The 23378-nt window shown below is 49.9% G+C and overlaps 1 protein-coding gene across 1 annotated transcript in view; it reads right to left on the reverse strand.

The window, feature by feature from the left end:
• Positions 1 to 9939: 9939 nt before the first annotated feature.
• gas8 (growth arrest-specific 8) overlaps positions 9940 to 23378 on the reverse strand; it is a 47230-nt gene continuing 33791 nt past the window's right edge. The window contains exons 8-11 of the mRNA XM_072518031.1: positions 18571 to 18657; positions 13637 to 13846; positions 12675 to 12740; positions 9940 to 10391 (exon numbers count right to left, since the gene is read on the reverse strand). Coding sequence (XP_072374132.1) covers positions 10242 to 10391; positions 12675 to 12740; positions 13637 to 13846; positions 18571 to 18657 — 513 coding nt within the window. The 3' untranslated portion in view covers positions 9940 to 10241. The remainder of the gene's footprint in view (positions 10392 to 12674; positions 12741 to 13636; positions 13847 to 18570; positions 18658 to 23378) is intronic.

The raw sequence follows: 23378 nt of genomic DNA on the forward strand, positions 1-23378 counted from the left end.
GAACACGCTGCGTCGCATCCTGTGCAGTACCGGAGCATAGTTGGTTGTGGGGACCAGAATGGATGGCACAGTGGTCCTGAAGGCACGACCCATCAGCAGCTGTGCTGGTGAGAGACCAGTGGCTAGTGGGGCCGAGCGATAGGCCAGCAGGGCTAAGCAGAAATCCAATCCGGCAGCAGCTGCCTTGCAGAGGAGCCGCTTGACGATGTGAACGCCCTTCTCCGCCCTTCCATTGGACTGGGGATGCAGGGGGCTGGACGTCACGTGTGTGAAGCCATACTAAGCAGCAAACAAAGACCATTCCTGGCTGGCAAAACAGGGCCCATTGTCCGACATGACAGTAATCGGGATGCCGTGGCGAGCGAAGGTGTCTTTGCAGGCCCTTATGACTGCGGGCGATGTCAAATCATGCAGGCGTATGACCTCCGGATAGTTCAAAAAATAATCTATGATGATTACGTAGTCCCTGCCGAGCGCATGGAAAAGGTCCACACCCACCTTTGCCCAGGGGACGTCACCAGCTCATGGGGCTGAAGCGTCTCAGGAGGTTGTGCCATCTGAAACCTTTGGCAGGTGGGGCAGTTGAGCACCATGTTGGCAATGTCATCACTGATGTCCGGCCAGTATACCGCCTCTCGGGCCCTCCGTCTGCACTTCTTGACCCCCAGATGGCCTTCGTGTAGTTGGTCGAGGACCAGCTTGTGCATGCTGTGTGGAATCACAATCCGGTCTAGCTTTAGGAGGACACCATCAATGACGGCCAAGTCGTTCCGGACATTGTAGAACTGCGGGCACTGTCCTTTGAGCCACCCACCCGTCATGTGGCGCATCGCACGTTGTAGAAGGGGGTCAGCCGCAGTCTCCCGGCGAATACGGGCCAGACTTGAATCATCAGCTGGCAGATTTGCCGATGTGAAGGCCCTCTGCGCTTCGACCTGACAGACGAACCCCTCCGAGTTGGGCGGTGTGCTCACTGCTCTAGATAGGGCATCCGCAATGATAAGGTCCTTTCCCGGGGTGTAGACCAGTTGGAAGTCGTACCTCCTGAGCTTGAGTAGGATGCGCTGGAGGCGAGGGGTCACCTCGTTCAGGTCCTTATGTATGACGCTGACCAGGGGGCGATGGTCGGTTTCTAAACTCGGGGAGACCATATACGTAGTCATGGAACTTGTCTATTCCGGTTAGCAAGCCCAGGCACTCCTTCTCGATTTGTGCGTAGCGCTGTTCTGTGGGGGCCATGGCCCGCGAGGCATAGGTGACCGGGGCCCATGACGCAGTGTCATCCCGTTGCAGGAGTACCGCCCCAATGCAGGACTGGCTGGCATCGGTCGAAATTTTCGTGTCACGAGAGGTGTCGAAAAAGGCCAATACCGGGGCTGTGGTGAGTTTAATTTTGAGCTCCTCCCATTCCTTCTGGTGTGCGGGCAGCCACTGAAACTCCGTGGACTTCTTGACTAGGTGGCGAAGAGCCGTCGTGTGGGAGGCAAGGTTGGGAATGAACTTCCCCAGGAAGTTGACCATGCCTAGGAAGCGTAGCACTGCCTTCTTGTCTGCCGTCTGCGGCATGGCTGTAATGGCGCTCACCTTGTCTGCATCCGGACGCACTCCTGACCGGGATATGTGGTCCCCCAGAAACTTTAACTCGGTCTGGCCGAAAGAACATTTGGTTCGGTTGAGGCGCAGGCTGTTTTCCAGTATCCGCGCAAAGACGCGCTGGAGGCGACTGATGTGCTCCTGTGGTGTGGTGGACCAGATGATGTCGTCGTCGACGTAGACGCGCACCCCTTCAGTGCCCTCCATCATCTGTTCCATGATCCTGTGAAAGACCTCGGACGCCGAGATGATGCCAAACGGCATTCTGTTATAGCAGAACCTGCCAAAGGGAGTGTTGAAGGTGCACAGCTTTCGGCTGGACTGGTCCAGTTGGATCTGCCAGAAACCCTTCGAGGCATCCAGCTTTGTGAAGATTTTAGCCCGGGCCATTTCGCTCATGATCTCCTCCCGTTTGGGTTTGGAGTAGTGTTCCCTCATTATGTTGTTGTTCAGGTCCTTTGGGTCAATGCAGATCCGGAGCTCGCCCGAGGGCTTCTTAACACACACCATGGAGCTGACCCATGCGTGGGCTCCGTGGTCCTGGAGATCCTGCAGCTGCTGCTTGAGGCGGTCTTTGAGTGGCGCTGGGACCCTGCGAGGTGCGTGAATGATCGGGGTGGCGTCCGGTTTGAGTCGTATTCTGTAGGTATAGGGCAGTGTGCCCATGCCCTCGAATGCCTCCTGGTTGTGGGCGAGGAGCGAGTGGAGCTGTGCCCTGAAGTCCGCTTCCGGGAAGTCTGATGTGCCTTCAGGAGACAGAACGTGGACCCGCTGCACGAGGTGAAGAACCTTGCATGCCTGAGCACCTAGCAGGGAGTCCTTTGATGATCCGACAATTTTGAAGGACAGTGTGGCCGTGTGTGTGTTGTGTGTCACCTGGAGCTGGCAGGATCCCATGGCCGGGATAACGTTGCCGTTGTAGTCGACCATCTTGCAAAGGGATGGCCGAATTGGTGGTCTGACCTTCAATGCGTAGAAGGCTGACCACACTATCAGGTTGGCGGAGTGTCCAAACGGAATGTTATCGGTGATCGGTTGACCATCAGGGTGGCACACCTTTCATCACCCGGATTGATACTGTTCACTGGCATCGGCTGGTGGGTCCTGCTTGGAGACACCTGGTTCCTATCGATGACCGCAACACGGAAGGTGTCCCGGTCGTCTGTGTCACTGTTTTGGAAATCATCTGGGAATGACTCATAGTCCGGAGGCTGAATGGTCCGCACGTCCCTGCGAAGTTGTCGGAATTGGGAGCGTTGGCCGGTTGAGGTGCTCGACAGCAGGCAGTGTAGTGGCCCATCTTGCCACAGCGTAGGCATTGTCTGTTCTTTGCCGGACATTGCCGCTTTAAATGCGCGACACCAGTTGCCGCACGTCGTGAAGCCATGGCGTTCGTTACGCCACCGCGCATGCGCAGTTCGGTCTTGCATTGAGCACACCTGCGCATCGCGTCCCTCTGCGTCGATGTCTTTTTTGGCGCACACAAACGTGGGAGGGCGCGAAAAGCACGCAAAATGGCCGCCCTCATCCGGGTCGCGGGCCGGGAGGCATCCGATCGCCTGGAGCCGCTCGGCCTCGTAGGACCCCTGCCTTGCCCATTCGGCCGCGTAGGACCCCTGCCTTGCCCATTCGGCCGCGTAGGACCCCTGCCGTGCCGATTCGGCCGCTTTAAATTGGGAGTAGCGGCTGGTCGCTTTTTCGTGAAGGACGCAAGCTTCGATGGCGGAGGCTAGAGTGAGGCCTTTTATTTTGAGGAGCTGCTGGCGTAGGGTGCCCGAGGTGACCCCAAAAGCAATCTTGTCCCGGATCATTGAATCGGAGGTGGCGTCGTAACCGCAGGACTGCGCGAGGATACGGAGGTGTGTAATGAAAGATTGAAAGGGCTCATCCTTACCCTGCAGGCGCTGCTGGAAGAGATACCTCTCGAAACTCTCATTTACCTCGACGCTGAAGTGTTGGTCGAGTTTGAGAAGGACCGTCTTGTACTTGGTCTTGTCCTCACCTTCAGCGATTACCAGGGAGTTGTAGACATGGATGGTGTGTTGCCCTGCCGTGGAGAGGAGGAGGGCGATTTTCCTGGTGTCTGAAGCGCCTTCCCGTTCAGTGGCTTCCAGGAAGAGCTGGAAGCGCTGTTTGAACAGCTTCCAGTTGACGCCGAGGTTTCCAGCGATTTGGAGCGGCTGCGGCGGGCTGATGGTGTCCATGGCGCAGGATGGCAGATTTGTTAGGATGCGTAGATAGGTCTCACAGTTACCGGGTTCCAATCCTGGTACTATGTCGTGTTGGGTGCTCTGCTACATAGATGAACCAACACGGTGGCGAATGGTACAACTCAGTTTTATTACTAACTACATATACATTGATTAACTGGTTACTGTGGTTCGTTCATTACCCTTGTATCTGTGGACCTAACCCTACCACTAACTAGGAGAAGCACTCAGCACATGGTGAATGTCTGTGCCCTGAGTTGTCTCCTGCTGGAATGCCCGGGAAGTGTCGTGTTCCCCGTTTTATAGTGTGTATGCTCTTGTCTGTGGTGTTGTGTGTGTTGATTGGTCTGTTGATCTGTCCGTCAGTATGTATGTATGTATGTATGTACCATGATGTTTACCTGAATATCATGACAAGCCCCAACCTCGCACACAAGGTGGAGGCGTTCACCCTCCAGAGCACCTCACACCAGAACCCCTCCTCCATACCCTCTCCCAACTCTTCCTCCACGTTGTCTTGATCCCTTCCAGCGGTGCTTCCTCCTCTTCCAAAATAGCCCCGTAAACTGCCGTTACTAACCCCTTCTCCACTCCCCCTGTCGTCAGCACCTCCTCCAGCAATGTGGAGGCTGGCTCTACCGGGAAGCTCTGTTTTTCTTTTCTGGCAAAGACTCGAACCTGCATGTATCTAAATATTTCCCCGTGAACTTCTGGTGATGGCTATGGAGGAGTAAGTGCTAAATTGGGGGAAGGCCAACTATACCAAAATTTGGCAGGAGCTGGGGAATGTGGATTGGGAGCAGCTGTTTGAAGGTAAATCCACATTTGATATGTGAGAGGCTTTTAAAGAGAGGTTGATTAGAGTGCAGGACAGACATGTCCCTGGGAAAATGAGGGATAGAAATGGCAAGATTAGGGAACCATGGAGGACAGGTGAAATTGTGAGAGTAGCTAAGAGGAAAAAGGAAGCATACATAAAGTCTCGGCGACTGAAGACAGACGAAGCTTTGGAAGAATATCGGGAATGTAGGACCAATCTGAAATGAGGAATCAAGAGTGCTAAAAGGGGTCATGAAATATCTTTAGCAAACAGGGTTAAGGAAAATCCCAAAGCCTTTTATTCATATATAAGGAGCAAGAGGGTAACTAGAGAAAGGGTTGGCCCACTCAAGGACAAAGGAGGAAGGTTATGTGTGGAGTCAGAAAAAATGGGTGAGATTCTTAACGAGTACTTTGCATCGGTATTCACCGAGGAGAGGGACATGACGGATGTTGAGGTTAGGGATAGATTTTTGATTACTCTAGGTCAAGTCGGCATAAGGAGGGAGGATGTGTTGGGTATTCTAAAAGGCATTAAGGTGGACAAGTCCTCGGGTCCGGATGGGATCTATCCCAGGTCACTGAGGGAAGTGAGAGAGGAAATAGCTGGGGCCTTAACAGATATCTTTACTGCATCCTTGAACACGGATGAGGTACCGGAGGACTGGAGAATTGCTAATGTTGTCCCCTTGTTTAAGAAGGGTAGCAGGGATAATCCAGGTCATTATAGGCCGGTGAGCCAAACGTCAGTGGTAGGGAAGCTGCTGGAAAAGATACTGAGGGATAGGATCTATTCCCATTTGGAAGAAAATGGGCTTATCAGTGATAGGCAACATGGTTTTGTGCAGGGAAGATCATGTCTTACCAACTAATAGAATTCTTTGAGGAAGTGACAAAGTTGATTGATGATGGAAGGGCTGTAGATGTCATATACATGGACTTCAGTAAGGCATTTGATAAGGTTACCCATGGTAGGCTGATGGAGAAAGTGGAGTCTCATGGGGTCCATGGTGTACTAGTTAGATGGATAAATAACTGGCTGGGCAACAGGAGACAGAGAGTAGTAGTGGAAGGGAGTTTCTCAAAATGGAGAACTGTGACCAGTGGTGTTCCACAGGGATCCGTGCTGGGACCACTGTTGTTTGTGAGATACATAAATGATCTGGAGGAAGGTATAGGTGGTCTGATTAGCAAGTTTGCAGATGACACTAAGACTGGTGGAGTAGCAGATAGTGAAAGGGACTGTCAGAGAATACAGCAGAATATAGAGAGCTTGGAGAGTTGGGCGGACTAAATGGCAGATGGTGTTCAATCCGGGCAAATGCGAGGTGATGCATTTTGGAAGATCCAATTCAAGAGCGAACTATACGGTAAATGAAAAAGCCCTGGGGAAAATTGATGGACAGAGAGATCTGGGTGTTCAGGTCCATTGTACCCTGCGCAGGTCGATAAGAGTGGTCAAGAAGGTATACGGCATGCTTTCCTTCATCGGAAGGGGTATTGAGTACAAGAGTTGGCAGGTCATGTTACAGTTGTATAAGACTTTGGTTCAGCCACATTTGGAATACTGCGTACAGTTCTGGTCGCCACATTACCAAAAGGATGTGGATGCTTTGGAGGGTGCAGAGGAGGTTCACCAGGATGTTGCCTGGTATGGAGGGCGCTAGCTATGAAGAGAGGTTGAGTAGATTAGGATTATTTTCATTAGAAAGACGGAGGCTGAGGGGGGACCTCATTGAGGTCTACAAAATCATGAGAGGTATAGACAGGGTGGATAGCAAGAAGCTTTTTCCCAGAGTGGGGGACTCAATTACTAGGGGTCACGAGTTCAAGGTGAGAGGGGAAAAGTTTCAGGGAGATATACGTGGAAAGTTCTTTATGCAGAGGGTGGTGGGTGCCTGGAATGCTTTGCCGGCAGAGGTGGTAGAGGCAGGCACGATAGCGTCGTTTAAGATGTATCTAGACAGATACATGAATGGGCAGGGAGCAGAGGGATACAGATCCTTAGAAAATAGGCGACAGTTTTAGATAGAGGATCTGGATCGGCGCAGGCTTGGAGGGCCGAAGGGCCTGTTCCTATGCTGTAATTTTTCTTTGTTCTTTATTTGGTGGCTCCCGCTCTGGTCGGACTTTTGGACCTTTCCCCTGGACTAGTTTCCGGTTTTAAATGGCAAATTTGAAGGCTGAGGCAATTGGGCACTGTTTCCACGTATCGGTGTATGGAGAAAAGGACCAGAAGTGTACGAAAGGGCAGAAACAAGAAGTCAGTAACGAGCTGTGTTGAAACTGCAACGGGAGACAGTATGGCCGAGGGACGGACCCCTGGGGTGGCAGCGCAGCTACCAATGGACCCAGTGATGCAGGCCATTCAGGATGGCTTTGCCAGGCAGAAGCGAGAATGCTTGGACCCGATCAAAGGATCAATTGATCAGCTAGGGAGCAGACTGGACGCCCAGGACCGGGCGATTCAGAAGGTGGAGAAGGCGCTGCTTGAACAAGAGGAGCATCAAACAGCGGTGGAGCTGGAGGTGGGGATGCTTCGAGAGCAGCATAAAAGGCTCCTGGAGAAGGTGGAGGACCTTGAGAACCGGTCCCGCCGGCAGAACCTAAGAATTGTCGGGCTCCCGGAGGGAGCAGATGCTGGGGCATACGTTGCGGGTATGTTCGAAAAGCTGCTGGGGGAGTGGGCATTCCCCCGACCGTTGGAGGTGGACAGGGCGTACCGGGCGCTTGCTCGGAGCCGCGGGCGGGGGACCCTCCGAGGGCAATGGTGGTGAGATTCCACAGGTTCCTGGATAAGGAATGTATTCTGCGGTGGGCCAAGCGTATGCGGAGTTGCAAGTGGGATAACAGCATCCTGCGGATGTACCAGGACCTGAGCGTGGAGGTGACGAGGAAGAGGCTGGCTTCAACCAAGTCAAGGCTATTTTCTTTAAGAAGCAGGTGAAGTTCGGTTTGCTGTATCCGGCGCGTCTTTGGGTTAAGCATGAGGACCAGCATCACTATTTTGAGTCACCCGGTAAAAATGACGGTCCTCCTGAGATTCCTTTTCGTCTTCCAATGCTTCCCCATCTTCATCCCGCGGTTCTTTTTAAAGCGGATCAATAAGATTATTGTGGGCTTTGTGTGTGTGTGTGGGGAGGGGGGGGGGGGGGCAAGTCCCCACGTGTGAAGCGGGCAATGCTCGAGCGGAGTCGGGGGATGGAGGGCTGGTGCTGCCGAATTTCAGCAATTACTACTGGGCAGCTAACATAGCCATGGTGAGGAAGTGGCTGGTGGGGGGTGAGCCGGCGTGGGTGCGCATGGAGGTGGCTTCTTGTAAGGGTACAAGTCTGGGGGCGTTGGTAACGGCGCCTCTGCCATTCCCGCTGGCGCGGTACTCCACCAGTCCAATGGTGGTGGCGTCCTGAGTTTGGGGTCAGTGGAGGAGACATGTGGGAGCAGAGGGGGCGTCGGTGTGGTCCCCCATTTGCGATAACCACCGGTTTGCCCCAGGGAGGATGGACGGGAGTTCCGAATTTGGCGGAGAGCGGGGATTGGGGGACTTGTTCATAGAAGGAAGTTTCCAGAGTTTGAGGGCACTGGAGAAGTTTGCATTGGCGGGGAAATGAATTCTGATATTTACAGGTACGGGACTTTTTGCGGAAGCAGGTACCAACCTTCCCACTCCTGCCGCTGAGGGGAATTCAGGATAGGGTGGTTTCTAGAGGATGGATAGGGGAGGGGAGCGTCTCAGACATATATAGAGAGCTTATGGGTTCGGAGGAGTTGCAGACCGAGGAGCTGAAGCAAAAGTGGGAGGAGGAGCTGGGGGGTGGGGGGGGAGAGAGATAGAGGAGGGCCTGTGGGCGACTACGTGTGCCAGGCTCAGCCTGATCCAATTTAAGGTTGTTCACCGGGCTCACATGACAGTGGCCCAGATGAGCAGATTCTTTGGGGTGGAGGACAGATGTACGAAGTGCGGGGGGGGGGCAGAGAATCATGTCCACATGTTCTGGGCATATCCAAAACTGAGAGGGTTTTGGCAGGGGTTTGCAAACGCATTGTCCACAGTATTAAATACGAGGGTGGCAATGAGTCCAGAGGTGGCGATTTTTTGGGGTATCGCAGGATCGGGAATCCAGGAGGAGAAAGAGGCGGACGTTCTGGCCTTTGCTTCCCTGGTAGCCCAGAGGAGCAAATTACTAGCATGGAGGGACTCAAAGCCCCCGAAAGCGGAGACCTGGCTTTCGGACATGGCTGGCTTCCTCTGCCTGGAGAAAATTAAGTTCACCATGAGAGGGTTTCTGTTAGGTTTCGCCCGGAGGTGGCAACCATTCGTCGACTTCCTCACAGAGAATTAATCGTCAGCAGAAGGGGGGGTTAGGGGGGGGGGTTAGGTTAGCGTAGTTTTGGGGGGTAAGCAATGGTAGGACCTGTGGGAGAGGGAGGTTTTCTTATGTACATTGTTGATTTTGTTGCTGCTACAATGCCAGAAATACCTCAATAAAATGTTTATTAAATATTTCCACCTGCTCCATCCCATACTTCACTCCCAGCTCCTTCAATCCTGCAAAACGACCCCCAAGAAACAAATCTTTTAGTGTCTTAATTCCTTTCTCCTCCCATCTCCGAAAATTTCCATCCCACTTCCCTGGCTCAAAATCTCTGGTTCCCCCGAATCGGCATTTCCCTTAACCCTGTCCCCAACAAAGTGCTGGCAAAAGTGCTAGCCCAAATACATTCTGTTGTGCTGTAAACTTGTATTGTCCTACACTGGTATTAGTTGTAATTTGCAAGTTTAAATAAGTTCAGAATCCCTACAGTGCAGGATGTGGCTATTTGGTCCATCGAGTCTGCACCGACTCTCTGAAAGGACACTCTACCCAGGTCCATTCCCCCAGCCAACCTGCCCTAACCCTGTAACCTGCACAACCCTGGACACCAAGGGACAATTTAGCATGGCCAGTCCACCTAGCCTGCACATCTTTGGACTGTGGGAAGAAACTGGAGCACCCGGAGGAAACCCACACAGACATGGGGAGAATGTGCAAACTGCACACAGTCACTCACAGCTGGAATTGAACCGGGTCCCTGGCATTGTGAGACAGCAGTGCTAACGACTGCGTATTCAAGAAACCTGTAACTGAAGGTGAGTTTAATCCTCACACTGTATTCTTCTTAGTTTGATTAGTATGCAAAGAATATTAGGACATTTTTAAATGTTGGTTACATAGAGTGAAGCAGAGGGAGATGATAGCATATCTACAAACACAATTTTGTGACCGCTGGTGTTCAGTCACCAGCATAATCTACATGTTAACAGCAAAAAGTCGTGTTTTTAAAAATTAAAATAATATTTATTGAGGTACACCGGAATCTAATCCCATCCTCTGATGAAGCAAGTGATTTTTCCTGAAATGTATATTTTAAATATTTATTCTTAGTTTAAAAACATTGCAAAATCTCAAAGCCATGGAATATTTACAAACTTCATTCATTTTTAGTATTAAAAAATAATCTCCTGAACATGTTTTCAGAGAACTTTGTATCACATCATTATTAGAAACATTTCCAATCTACTTTATTGGTAACCAAGTGTTCTACATATCATTAGGAAGTGTAATTTACAGCCTAGACCTATGTCGATGCAGCAACTAGCCCAGCTGTGCCCTGTCCAATCTTCTGTCCACAAAAGGCAGTCTCCAGTGGTTTGAATCCGAGCTCATCCACTGGAATTCCAAATGCAGTGAGTTTTGCCTCATATGTTCGCAGCAAATCGTTGTGAGCCTAATTAAAAAGCAAATCTTATTCTATAATCCGAACAGAAAACATCTGCTTATAATAGCTTTACATTAAAAGTATCTTTTCTTTTGCAACCATATATTTACTTTATGAAAAGGTGGTAAACAGACAGACTCGTATTCATATGGTGCTGTCTCAGATTTCTAATTAATGTGTAAAATCATGCTAATATGATGAATGGCTTTGAAATGCAGCAACTGTTATTTTGATAATAGCAGACTCCCACAAATAGGAGCGAGATGAATGACCATTAATTTGTTTTGGGTAATGCTTGTTGAAAGAGGAATGTTGGCCATGGCACCTGCTCTTCTTCAAATCCTACTGTGGACTTTTAACATTTACCTGAATTAACAGAATGTGTCACAGATTTTATCATGATCCAAAAACTGGCACTTCCACCAGTATAGCACGCACTTGGTTGTGTAGCTATTGCACATTAGCCTAGTGTATAAAACTCAGACCCTTGATGACACCTAGGTGAGATTATTGCCAGCTAAGTCATTTGTTTGTAAATATGATCTGCCAAAAAAATGTGTAATTCTTGAATTTATCAAGGATTTCTAATTATTTTAAAATAAATTTAAAGTACCCAATTCATTTTTTTTTCCAATTAAGGGGCAATTTAGCGTGGCAAATCCACCTACCCTGCACATCTTTTGGGTTGTGGGGGTGAGACCCATGCAGACGGATTTTTAAATTTATAAGAAGTACCACCCCTTTACTTTAGGCTTTAGCTATCAACAAATTAGACAACAGAGGTACTGGTCATTATTGTTAACTGGCTTTTGTAACTGGGAATAATTAATCCCTATGATAGTTTTGTAGCATATGCATAGCAATTGTTTTCCTACCAGTTAGAGGAATACTGAGCTTCCACTTGTAAATCCTAGAGTTCTGTTAAAAATAAATACTTAGGGCGCAATCTAATGACCACACTGTGCCAGAAAAGCAACTTACTGCAGCGCAATGTGGCCAATAAAAGCCTGGAGACCCCGCTCCCGGAATCTAGCTGACTCGCAACGCCTCACGGGATCCAACTTTCTGGCAAATCTGTATATTAGAGCGAGACAACTAGTCTCACTCTACTGCGCAGATTCCCGAGGTACCTGAGGCTTTGGCATTCGTCCCTTTTGCCTCGGAGACCTCAGGCAAGCATCATTCAGCACTGGTTCCCACAATAGGGGACCAGTGCTTAATGATGCTCGCCTGAGGTCTCCGAGGCGAAAGGGATGAATGCCAAAGCCTCAGGTACCTCGGGAATAGGGGACCAGACGGAACGGCACACATGGGGGTCTCCCAGGGAATTGGAGGCCTCCAGCTGCATGCCCCTTGGGCAGGTTGGTGCCCTGGCATTGCTGGTGCCTCCCAGGCACCCTGGCAGTGCCAGCCTAGCACTGCTAAGATGCTATGCTGCCATTTTCTGCATACGGGCACACACAATCGGGCCAAGAGTGCCATGTGTGGGTGTTGGGTTTGTGGGGGGGGGATATTGGGTCAAAAGGAGAAAGGAAGGAAAACCCCAGTCACAATACCAGATTTGTTATACAGAACAGTGCAGCACACTGTTGACCACATTTGTGCATAGAACAGAATGCGGTCAATTAGATCATTGAGTCTGCACTGGCTCTTTAAGATAAAACGTATAATTTCGGTCCCCTTAGCCAAGGAAAGATATACAGTCCAAAGATGGTTCACTTGGTTGATCCCATATATGGAAGGATTTTCTTATGAAGAGAGGTTGAGTAGGTTTGGCCTGCACTCACTGGAGTTTATAAGAACAAGAGGCAACCCTATGGAGACATAAGAGGGCTTGATAAGGTAGATGTTGAGAGGTTGTTCCCCCTGTGCGAGAGTCTAGGACCAGAGGGCATAATCTCAGAATAAGGGCTCACCCATTTAACACAGATGAGGAGGAATTTTGTCTCTCAGAGGATAGGGAAATTATGGAATTCTTTACCACTGAGGGCTTTAGAGGCTGGGTGGTTAAGTATGTTCAAGGCTGAGATAGACAGATTTTTAATCAGTAAGGGCGTCAAGGGTTATGGGGATGTGGAGTGGAGGATACTCATATTTTCACAGAATTTCATTGTTCCCTACAGTACAAAAGGAGGCAATTCGGCCCATCGAGTCTGCACCAACAGTGTTGTTAGGAAAGGAGTTCCAGGATTTTGACCCAGCAACAGTGAAGGAATGGCAATATATTTCCAAATCGGGGTGGAGCAGATATAACGAAGCAGTAGAACTCATCGATTCACATTTCACCCATACCTTACAAACCCGAGCCAGTTCGTACTGCAAGTCCTTTATAACATTGTTCTTGGAGTCCAGGACATCCTGAAAAAGAGATACACATGTAAGACCGAAAATATATTTGACATTGAAAGAAAAGTAATTTACATATTTCATACAAGATGTGTGAGGATGGCACAAGACAGACGATCATGATATACAATGACAGCAGATCTCATGGTAGGAGTAGTTGCAAGCAGCTGCTGCCAGTTGTAACAGATGTTGAGCAGTCTAATAGGCATTCCTTAAAGGGCCCACTGGAGACTACTCAAAAAACAGCCCGGGAGATTTTGAGTTTTTATTTTTGTGTGCTTGGGAGAAGTAAGTGTGGTCCTCCAGCGTTCACCAAAACATTTTGACCATGACACTTGTTTGGGTATCCCCATTTCCCATTGGCATCACTTCCTCCCACCAAACAGAGCAGACGGATTTCCTATTCTCACAGTCAGAAAAACAACATGGTGCATATTCAGTGCCTGAATTTGGTTTGGAACCTGTGCTGGCAAAGATGGGTGGGCACTGCAGTTGCTCAGCCTTCTTTATGCTTGTTTCAGGGGGGATTCACATTGCTCCGCCTCGGATTTGTATTCTTAGCCCATCAATGCAAGTGATGGACGCTGACTTTTCTTTGACTATGTCACCAATACTCCAGTCCGCCAGTACAATGTTTGAGATTTAGAATGTCAGCGCTCTGCCTTTTTTGAAAATAGTTTTTTTTAATAAGGGTAATAAATATACACCAAAATAGTACGATTGTAATATGTTGTCATCTCACAAATTATTTTATCTATCCTCTTAACTTATATGTAGACATATAGAGCCTTATAATTTTGTATTTTATAGCTCCTGTAAGGATACACTTTAGCGTTTTCTAATTGTACCCAACCTCCAAATTATAAGGAGTCAACACACCATGACATGGAGAGATAGGGAACACAAACCTCCAGTTTGCGAGTGATCATACTAAGTGCAGTTGGGTCAAGGTTGGAAGCAGCGAGGACCTCATTCAGTTGCGCTTCTTTTTTCTCCAGGCAGTCAGATAGTGCACAAAGTTTCTGCTCAAGGATAATATTTTTCAAGCCAGTCTTCTGCTGAACCTCCTGAATGGCTTTGTCAAATTTGTTATACAGATCATCTCGCTCTTCTTGAACCTCAATTAAAAAACACAAGACATTAGAAATGCGTAAAGTTAGGCAAATACGTAAAGTTAGGCAGAGATAAAAAAAAATCATCCATGTCAATTCCATTAAAAGTAATTTACGTTGATATGGCATTATTTGAAATTATTATAAAGACAAAATACTTTCTTCACTATTCGGAATACAAATTGAATTATTTCCTGTAAAAATATCATACTGAGTGTTATATGTATTACACCTAGTCAGCTGTTAACTATGTGGTTTATAAAAATCATAGGGATGGATATGTGTTAACTACTCTAACCCCTATAATTGGCCATATGACTTGTTCATATTTTTGGGAAAGCTAATAAGTTGGTTATCATTTATCACATATAATTGACGAGTCAATTTTTCTTCCTCTTTTGTCTGTTATTCTTCAACTTACTTTATCTGTCCTAATTCCATGCTCTTTATTAAAGTTATCCTTTGCATTTGCCTTGCTATCTCTTTCTTCACTTTATCTTGGATTTCCTGATACCGACATTCTCTTTTTTAAAAATTCATTCACAGATGTGAATGTTGCTGGCAAGGCCGGAGTATTCATTGCCCATTTTTCAATGCCCTTAAGATGGTGGTAGTGAGCCACATTCTTGAACCACTGAAGTTCAAATGGTGAAGGCTTTTCCATAATGCAATTACTTAGGGAATTCTTGGATTTTTACCCAGCAATGATGAAGGAATGGTGATCTATTTTCAAAGATTGCTTGGCACAGAATACTCAGCTTCTGTCCTGTAGCCACAGTATATACATGTGTAGCAGTTACAGTTAAATTTATGGTCAATGGTTATGGAAGCCCAGTTTTGAAATACTGGGCGAAATTCTCCACCTCGCGACGCTGCAAATGTGAATGGGTGGAGCATCAGGCGTCCGGATCGAGGTCTACGCCAGCCACCGGTTTGGGCGCTATGCTCCGGGCCCCACGCTGATGGCAATAATGAGGTTTGTGCTCCGGAGTGACTTGGTGCCAAGTCTGTGGACTCAGGATCAGGGTGGCCTGGCTCAGATTGCCATTGCTACAGTCTGTCGTTTAAATGCACCCCTTTGGTGCTACTTACAGGCTCCTGGCTGCTCACACAGCTGAGTGCTGCTTGTGGCCTTTAAATACTCAGAAGGCCTCTGGACATCTGGGAGCCCACCCAGGTCACTCCTCTGGACACCCTCATACCCCAGCTGTATCATCAAGGGTCAAGCTTAATCAGGAGCACAATAGGTCTTGGCGCTCCTCAGCAGCGCTGCTCCATTGCAAAGGAAGCAGGAGACCAGCAAAACTCACTCCCACCAGACGATACCTGCAGTATAGCCTTTGCAACCCTTCCTGGTTCTCTGACCCTCTCAGGGCAGAGGATTCACCAGTGACCCCCCACCCCTCCGGATCACCAGCTGTCTCCTCCTGATCAGACTGGCAGCATTGACTGCCTCTGCCACCATCTCCCAGGCAATGTTCAGGTGTGCAGGCTTGAGTTTGCAGCGCACACAGGGATAGAGGGTGTTCCCTCTATTCCTCACTGGCATGGAGCTATGGGTCTACCTCGGACTCCCGAGGCAGGTCTTCTCTGAGCCATCTTGGTGGCTGCAGTTCACGTGTGGTAGGTGGAGCGCTTACAAAAGAAAACAACTTCAGCTGACAGGCTCTTTTGTGGAAACTCCGGCCCCATCGATTAAAATGCCCACTGAGCCAGGAATTGATTCGCGGCAGCAGAGTGTTGGCCTATTAGCATGTCCTGAATTGCTCGACAAATAGCACCCCCAATAGGAACGTGAACCGCACGCAATTCGGTCCTAGCATCAACACTTAGAGCAATGAATTCTCCGGCCTCGTTACACTCTCACTCAAGCAAAATGAGACCAGTGAATAGCGGGCGGGGCCAAAAACAAGCACCGCGCCAGGTGCCAAACAGTTTGCGATGCAACCAGCCTACTCCCATAGGCAAAATCGGAATCTCGCCGTAGCGTGGTGAGAAACTAATGATCACCAGTGCTCAGCAGGGTGTGGGGACCCTCCATGGGGTGGGCCGCCATTGGAGGGTGGTGGGGAGGCGCTGAGGCACCACCATGCCAACCCCTAGATTGTGTGCATCCGTTCCTGGGGCAACCCGTGTCCCTGCCTGTCTGCCCCAATAACCAATTGTAACCCCCACCGACTGCCGAGGCCTCTGGTCTTGCGGCTGAAGGCTATTGCTAATAGGGAATTGGCAATCGTTGTTAAGTGAGCACTTCACACATCCCAAGTTGATTCCCGTGGGTCGGTGGGCCATGTAGCATGTGAGTCATTGCCTCGCATCCCAATCACACCTGGACACTGTGCCTGAACATTGCAGGAGGCAACACCACACACGCAATAGCCAACATCCGAACACCCAGGGATGGGACACTGCTCCAGGGACATGTACACGGCTGCAGGGTGGGTGAGTGTCACAAGGGACATGTCAGGAGAGATGGGCCAGGGTTCAGAGGTCGTCCCGCATTGTGGAAGAAAGTGACAGAGGCATCATACTGGTTGTGCGCAATAATAATAATAATCATTATTAGTGTCACTGGTAGGCTTGCAATAACTCTGCAATGAAGTTACTGTGTAAAAGAGTGTTTAATGTGCAATACAAGTCCCCACTCTCCCGATGGTGGCTCATGTACAGCCGTGCCACCCTGTCCCGTATCCTGACTGAGATGCAGCCTCATCAGAGGGGTGGAACTTGGGAGAGTCGGTGGCCACTGTCGCCACTCCAAGGGACAGGCCCGGGTTGGCACCGAGCGCCCCCTCCTCCCGGCTGGTGCCCAGATGGCCCTGGGGTTCACGTTGGGACGGAGGGACAGCTGGTTGGAGCCCCGGCTGCCCTGCATCATCTGGCTCTCCAGGGTCCGCACCATGATGTCAACTCGATCGGTGATGCTCCTCAATGACTGGGACATGCTCTGCAATGCTTCAGCCATGCCCACCAGTGACTGGGCCAAGCTCCGCATCGCCTCAGCCATTTTCATCTGAGAGCAGGACATATCCCACAGAACCTTATCAAGGTCGGCCTGGTACTGGGTGACGCCCCCCAGCGAGGCAGACATTCTGCCGAGACCCTCAGCCACGGCCATCACCGACTGCGCGAAGCCTTGAACACCTTCACTCATGGTTCTGACGTCGTGCACCAGGCTACCCACTACGGTCACCACCCTAGCAGTGTTGGCCTTGGTGCCACGTACTGCCAGCGACATCTGCGCCTGTTGCCTCTGGGACAGCTCCAAGCGGCCATGGTTCTGTTCGAGTGACGCTGAGATCCCCCTCTGCTCCCTATCGTTTCTAACAGCTCCGGGTAACTCTGTTCCACAGGCTCAGCGTCAGGCTGGGTCCTGGGATCCAGCAGACCTCTGACTGCTGTCTCGCCTTGGGTTCCTGCTTCCACCTGATGTACATCAGCAGCAGTGTGGTGCTCACCAGATTGTGCCTCCGATGCCTGTCCACTAACATGTCCCACCGAGGTGTATGTATCTGCACTGGTGGAGGGTGGGGATGACAGCTATGGCGTGACTATAACGGTGGCATCCTTGGAGCTCTCCTCCGACGTGGTCTACTGGTGGTGCTACCAAGGCTTTCTTGGTATGGATATTCTGTGCTCTTGCTGCCTTCATTAGTAGGACCTTTCCTTGTCCATGTTTGATCTGAGGCCACAATGGCATCCAGAGCCAACAATGAGAACTCCCATGGCAGCTCTCTTCTGACTTTATACCACTATGCCACCAGTGGGACATACTCAGGGATGATGATGGAGGAGTCCAGGACATTGTCATAATCAGAATGATATCTTTCAAACAATGTCAGGTGGCTGTTTATTAATATGTGGGCCAACCCTAATTTTGGCACGTCCCCAGATGTTAGGAGGACCTTTCAGCATTGACTGGGCTGGGTGTTGTATCCAAATCCAACACCTGGATCAATGTCAGGTGGCGCAACCAATTTTCCTATTATAGCAGTTGTCATAGTGGTTGGGTGCAGCTGAATGCCTTGTTAGGTCCTTTCAGAGAGCAGTAAAGAGTCAGTCAGTCAGATTGCTGTGGGTCTGGAGAAACAATTAGGGCAGACAAGGCAAGCTCTACAGACTTCCTTCTCTGAAAAGGACTCGAGCAAACCAGATGGTAATCCAGTAGTTACAGTCACCATTGTTGATACTAGCTTTTGAATTGAATTAACTGAACTTAAATTCCACAACTATTATGGTGGGATCTGAGCTCTACACCACTATTATTAGTCTAGGCCTTGTTTCTCTCATAGTATGGCCCCTACCTAAAATTCCTAATCAGCACCAATATTTTAATCTCTCTATTTTTAAGCTGTTTTAGCTAGAAATCTGGAATTCTCTCCCGAAAGGCTATGGACCCTTGAACAAACTGACCTTTCAAGACTGAGATTGATTCTTTAGGTAAAGGTGTCAATGGGAATGGAGCAAAAGTGGGTAAATTGCATTTGAGGTACAGATCAGCCATGGTAGAGCAAGCTCAAGACTGAATGGCTTACTTCTGTCCCTACAGCCTGATTTCAGTTCATGACTTGTGTCACAAGAACTGCCTTTGTAATTTCCCACCACAGCATTAGAACACATCTTTAACCAACCAGAATAACTTGCGTATTTTTGCGAAGCACCTCCTTCCGTGCAGGTCACAACTGTGTCCATCTGCTGCAATTTAGTAAATATGTTTTACTGTAACCTACCTTGCAAAAACGTTGCTCAAGTACTTCGTGCTCCCACCTGAACTGCTTCATTTCTTTGTCCATAAGTTTAAGCTTTGCTCTAGCTCGCTGTGAAAAGGAAAATCAAATGGCATGTCACCATAATGGCTTCAACTGTTAATGTTGCATTATTTTCCAAAAGCCTGTTGCCTCCCACTTTTCCCATTAATTCGTGCATCATTCAGGGCGGTACGGTGGCACTGTGGGTGGTGCCTCACGGCCCTGAGGACACAGGTTCGATCCCGGGTCACTCTCTGTGTGGAGTTTGCACATTGGATTGGAATTGTTTAATGTCACGTGTACAGAGGTACAGTGAAAAGTATTTTTCTGCGTGCAGCTCAAACAGATAATTTAGTACATTCTCCCCATGACTGCGTGGGTCTCTTCCCCGCCCACCCCCCTCCCCCCCCCCAAAACCCAAAGATGTGCAGGGTAGGTGGATTGGCCACGCTAAATTGCCCCTTAATTGGAAAAAAAAAAGAATTTGGTACTTTAAATTTAACAAGAACTTGTGCATCATACAAAGTAAGGAAGGCACTTTAATATATTTTCATTTTTCGCTGACTGGAGTGTACATGGCTTTTCCTCCACAAGATGGGGTTGTGTTCCCTCTGGAAGTTTGTCAGGCCTCTAACTACTGATCCTTCTCTAGTGGCTATCAGGTATATTTTTCTCCCCTAAAGCAAATAAAAATGCAACAAGAACATTTAATATTAAAACTGATATCTATTCTATAGCATATAAATAGTATAACTAACTTTTCTTTTTACAGATTTGAGAATCATCGGGCGAAATTCTCCCCCAACGGCGCGATGTCCGCCGACTGGCGCCAATCAGACGGGCATCGCGCCGGCCCAAAGGTGTGGAATGCTCCGCATCTTTGGCGGCCTAGCCCCAACATTGAGGGGCTAGGCCGACGCCGGAGGGATTTCCGCCCCGCCAGCTGGCGGAAATGGCGTTTGTTGCCCCGCCAGCTGGCGCGGAAATGCGGCGCATGCGCGGGAGCGTCAGCGGCCGCTGACAGTTTCCCGGCGCATGCGCGGGAGCGGCCGCTGTCAGTTTCCCGCGCATGCGCAGTGGGGAGAATCACTTCCGCCTCCGCCATGGTGGAGGCCGTAGCGGAGGCGGAAAAAAGTGCCCCCACGGCACAGGCACGCCCGCGGATCGGTGGGCCCCGATCGCGTACCAGGCCACCGTGGGGGCACCCCCCGGGGTCAGATCGCCCCGCGCCCCCCCCCAGCAGGACCCCGGAGCCCGCCCACGCCGCCTGGTCCCGCCGGTAAATACCAGGTTTGATTTACGCCGGCGGGACAGGCAATTTCTGGGCGGGACTTCGGCCCATCCGGGCCGGAGAATCCAGCGGGAAGTACTGCCAACCGGCGCTGCCCGATTCCCGCCCCTGCCCAATCTCCGGTACCGGAGACTTCGGCGGGGGCGGGATTCACGGCGGCCTACGGCCATTCTCCGACCCGGCGGGGGGGTCGGAGAATGACGCCCCCGATGTCATATTCAAAAAACAATACCACCTCACCTATGTACCCAGTGGCAGAAAATGATAGTCAATAGTGAGAAACAACTTATAACCACCTCCCCCTGACTTCAGTGGCATTATCATCGTCAAGTCCTCTCCATCAACATCCTGGGGGTTCATCCATTGAACAGAAATTAAACTGGGTGAGCCATGTACGTGTTGTGGCTACTACACAACAGCAGGTGAGAGGCTCGGTGTTCTGCTGCGAGTGACTTACCTTCCAATGCCTTAAAATCTCTCCACTATCTACAAGGAACAAGTCAAGAGGTGTGTGATTGAATATACTCCCTTTGTATCGATAAATAAAGCTACAACAACACTAAAACGACCGGCAGGGCAGGGCAGCACCCTGTTCAAAGGGTATGCAGATGGGGCCTACGATGCCCTGGGAGACCCCCACGAGTACTGTTCCGTCTGGTCCCCATTTGTGAGGAACAGCACACGCCCGAGATCTCTGAGGCAAAGGGGATGAAACGCAAAGCCTCAAGTCCTTCGGGAATCTACACATTAGAGTGAGACTGGCTGTCACGCTCGAATGTGCCGATTTGCCAAAAAGTGATCCTGCCCACGCTGCGCCATGGTGAGCTGCTTTTCCAGAGCAGCGTGGCCATTGGATTGCGCTCAAATAGTCTACAGAGGGATATAGGCAGGTGAGGCGAGTGGGAAAAAACTTGGCAGATGGAATTTAATGCCGGAAATGTGAAGTTATGCACTTTGGCAGAAAGAATAAAAGAGCTGAATATTATTTAAATGTCTAAAGACTGCAGATAACTGCAGCATAGAGGGATTTGGGGGTCTTTGTGCTAAATCTCAAAAGACTGACATACACGTTCAGCAGGTAATTTTGAAGGCAAATGGAATGCTGGCCTTTATTTCAAAAGGAATGGAGTATAAAAGTAGGGACGTCCTGCTAAAACTATAGTTAGACCACACGTAGAATACTGTGAACAGTTTTGGTCTAAGGAAAGATATACTGCCATTAGTGGCAGTCAAAGCAGGTTCACGAAGTTGATCCTGGGTACGGAGGGATTTTTTTATGAGAAGAGGTTGAGTAGATTGGGCCTGTACTCATTGTAGTCTAGAAGAATGTGACCTTATTTTAAAAAAAAATCTTTTTATTGGCATTTCCCATATTTATACACAGTTGTAGATATACACATCACATCTTTCTCGCCCACGCTAATTTCCTTTATTATACAGAGAGGTTTAGTTTAGTTTGTCCTTCGTTTAACTGACCCTATGTGCATTTCGTTGCCCTCTGGATCGGTCTATGGTTCCTCCAACCCCCACCCCACCCACACCGTCCCCCGGCTTCGACTGTGCTTTTTTCTTTTCCGGACAGAATGAAAAGAAAAGGGGGGTCATGGTTTCCCCACCTTCCTTCCTTCCGCCCCCCCCCCCCCCCCCCCCCCCCCGGGTTGCTTTTGGTACCTCACCTATCTTGGTGGGTTTTTTTCTAAATTCTTATCAGGTTACTCCTCGTTGCTGGCCTCGAACAGGTTTTGGAACAGACCGACAAACTGCCCCCAAGTATCCAGGAAGCCTTCCTCTGACCTTCGGGTGGCGTACTTAATCTTCTCCAGGTGGAGAAATTCCGAAAGGTCAGTGAGCAAGTTTGCAGCTGTGGGTGGTGCTGCTGATCGCCAGCCGAGCAGGATTCTCCGGTGTGCGATTAGGGAAGTGAAATCGAGGGTGTTGGCCCACTTCCCAATTTTTAACTCTGGCTGCTCCGATACCCCGAAGATTGCCACTATTGGGCATGGCCATCATCACCCCTATACCTTTGGACATTGCCTCGGAGAAGGCTGTCCAGAACCCAGCAAGCTTGGGGCAAGCCCAAAACATGTGGGTGTGGTTGGCCAGGCCCTTCTGGCACTGCTCACATTTGTCCTCCACCTCCGGGAAGAACCTGCTCATTCGGGTTCGGGTCAGGTGCGCTCTGTGCACCACTTTGAGCTGCATTAGGCGTAGCCTTGCGCAGGAGGAGATGGAGTTCACCCTGCTCAGTGCTTCGCTCCAGAGTCCCCATCCTACCTCTGTCCCCAGTTCGTCCTCCCATTTTTGTCTGGTCTCATCCAGTGGAGTCCGGGCTCTGTCCAGTAACTGTCCATATATTTTCCCACATAGCCCCCCCCCCTTCTCGTTGCTTGTGACTATCAGGACCTCCAGTAGTGTGGTTTCTGGGGCCCCAGGGTACCCTACTGTCTCTTTGCGGAAGAAGTGTTTTATTTGGAGGTGTCTCATTTCCTTTTGCTAGCCTCCACTTCCTCGTTAGTTCGTCTAGTGTCGCCAGTCTGTGACCTACGTAGAAGTCCCCGACCGTCAATGTGCCGCCCCGTCCCGCCTCCATCTTTTGAAGGTGGTATCCAGCATGGCGGGGGGGAATCTGTGATTGCTGCATATGGGAGCCATGGGGGACATTTTGGCTATCCCAAAGTGTTGTCTCAGCTGGGTTCACGTTCTCAGCGTGGCCGCTACCACTGGGCTCGTTGTGTATCTTGTTGAGGAGGATGGGAGTGCTGTTGTGGCCAGGGCCCGGAGGGTCGTTCCTTTACAGGATACCTCCTCCATTTGTACCCAATCTGTGTCAGGTTCTTGTACCTATCCCCTCACTCTTTCTGCCTTTGCTGCCCAGTGGTAGTATTGTAGGTCTGGTAAGGCCAAGCCCCCTTTGATTTTCCTTTGTTGCAGTGTCTGTTTGGGAATTCCCCCCCCCCCCCAACACACACAAACGCCATGATTAGACTGTCTACGTTTTGGAAAAAGGCATTGGGGATGAAGATCGGAATGGATCTAAACAGGAAGAGGAACCTTGGCAGTACGTTCATCTTGATCGTCTGCACTCTCCCCGCCAGGGAGAGTGGGAGTGGGCCGCACTTTTGAAGGTCTCTTCTTACTTCCTCCACCAGGCTGGTCAGGTTCCACTTGTGGATCTGTGTCCAGTCTCTGACTATCTGGATCCCAGGTAGCGGAATCTGTTCTGGGCTGTTTTGAACGGGAGCCCCTCCAGCTCTCTCCCTGGGAATGCCTCGCTTTTGCCCAGGTTAGGTTTGTAGCCCGAGAAGGTTCCAAACTCTTTCAGTATTTGCAGTATTGCCTTCAGTCCCTCCTGTGGCTTCGAGACACAGAGGAGCAGGCCATCTGCATAGAGTGAGACTCTGTGTTCTCTGTCTCCTCTCCTGACTCCCTTCCAGCTTTTCGCGTCCCGCAGGGCTATCGCCAGGGGTCCGATCGCTAGCGCAAACAAGATTGGGGACAG

The sequence above is a fragment of the Scyliorhinus torazame genome, chromosome 10, assembly GCF_047496885.1.
Source record: "Scyliorhinus torazame isolate Kashiwa2021f chromosome 10, sScyTor2.1, whole genome shotgun sequence".
Taxonomy (NCBI): Eukaryota; Metazoa; Chordata; class Chondrichthyes; order Carcharhiniformes; family Scyliorhinidae; genus Scyliorhinus; species Scyliorhinus torazame.